The 1,599-nt window shown below is 60.5% G+C and overlaps 1 protein-coding gene across 1 annotated transcript; it reads left to right on the top strand.

Annotated features, from left to right (window-relative positions):
* Positions 1 to 204: 204 nt before the first annotated feature.
* Positions 205 to 508, top strand: LOC106820089 (the record flags this gene model as incomplete). The annotated part of the gene is given in 3 exon segments (XM_014824648.1): positions 205 to 252; positions 418 to 481; positions 484 to 508. Coding segments are annotated over 3 exon segments (137 nt in total), but the record flags the coding sequence as incomplete, so codon positions are not given.
* Between the last annotated feature and the right edge of the window lie 1,091 nt (positions 509 to 1,599).

The following is a 1,599-nucleotide window of genomic DNA, read 5'->3' on the forward strand; positions in this document are numbered from 1 at the left end:
CCTCTCCTCTTCTCTCCTCTCCTCTTCTCTCCTCTCCTCTCCTCTCCTCTCCTCTCCTCTCTCTCCTCTCCTCTCCTCTCCTTCCTCTCTCCCTCCTCCTCTCCTCCCTCTTCCCTCCCTCTCCTCGCTCTCCTCGCCTCTCTCTCCTCTCCTCCTCCTCTCTCTCCTCTCTCTCCTCTCCTCTCTCTCTCCTCGCCTCTCCTCTCCTCTCCTCTCCTCTCCTCTCTCTCCTCTCCTCTTTCCTCTTCCTCTCCTCTCCTCTCCTTCCCCTCTCCTACTCCTCTCTCTCCTCTTCCTCTCCCTCTCCCTCTCCTCTCCTCCCTCTCCTCTCTTCTCCTTCGACCTCTCTGCCTCGCCTCTCACTCCTCCCTGCTCTTCTCCCCGTCCCTCCGCTTCTCTCTCCTCCCTCTCCTCTCCCTCTCCTTCTCCTCTCCGCTCCTCTCCTCCTCTCCCTCCTCTCCTCTCCTCTCCTCTCCTCTCCTCTCCCTCTCCTCTCTCTCCTGCTCCTGTCCTCTCCTCCCTCTCCTCTCATCACCTCTCCTCTCCTCTCCTCTCCTCCTCTCCTGCTCGTCCTCTCCTCTCTCCTCTCATCTCTTTTTTCTTCTCCTCTCCTCTCCTTTCCTCCCCTGCAGCTAGTATCTCCCCCTGCAAGCTGGTACCTTCCCCCTGCCAGCTAGGCTACCTCCCCGACACAGTACCTCCCCCCTACAGCTCAGTACCTCTCCCCTCCCCTGCCAACGAGTACCTCCCCTGCCCAGCTAGCTACCTCCCCCTCCATACAGCTATACCTCTCCCCTCCCGCTGCAGCTGATACCTCCCCTACAGCTAGTACCTCCCCTGCCAGCTGTACATCCCCATACAGCCCGAGTACCTCCCCTGCAGCTAGTACCTCCCCCTGCAGCTAGTACCTCCCCTGCAGCTAGTACCTCCCCTGCAGCTAGTACCTCCCCTACAGCTAGTACCTCCCCTGTAGCTATACCTCCCCTGCCCAGCTAGCTACCTCCCCTCAGCTAGCACCTCCCCTGCAGCTCAGCTACCTCCCTGCAGCCTAGTACCTCCCACTGCCAGCTATACCTCCCCTGCCAGCTAGTACCTCCCCTGCCAGCCCTAGTACCTCCCCTGCAGCTAGTACCTCCCCTGCAGCTAGTACCTCCCCTGCAGCTAGTACCTCCCCCTGCAGCTAGTACCTCCCTGCCCAAGCTTAGACCTCCCTTGCAAAGCTGAGTCCTTCCCCTGCCCAGCAGTACTTCCCCTGCAGCTCTAGACCTGCCCCTGCCACTAGTAACCGCCCCTGCACAGGCTACCTCTCCCTGCAGCTAGTACCTCCCCTGCAGCTAGTACCTCCCCTGCAGCTAGTACCTCCCCTGCAGCTAGTACCTCCCCTGCACTAGTACCTCCCCTGCCCAAGCGAATACCTCCCCCGCAGGTATACCTCCCCTGCAGCTAGTACCTCCCCTGCCCCCAGCTGAGTACCTCCATGCAGCTATACCGCCCTGCAGCTAGTACCTCCCCTACAGCTAGTACCTCCCCCTGCACTATACCTCTCCCTTGCATTATACCTCCCCTGCAGCTAGTACCTCCCCTGCAGCTAGTACCTCC

This window comes from Priapulus caudatus, unplaced genomic scaffold (genome assembly GCF_000485595.1).
Source record: "Priapulus caudatus unplaced genomic scaffold, Priapulus_caudatus-5.0.1 Scaffold6590, whole genome shotgun sequence".
In the NCBI taxonomy this organism is placed as follows: domain Eukaryota; kingdom Metazoa; phylum Priapulida; class Priapulimorpha; order Priapulimorphida; family Priapulidae; genus Priapulus; species Priapulus caudatus.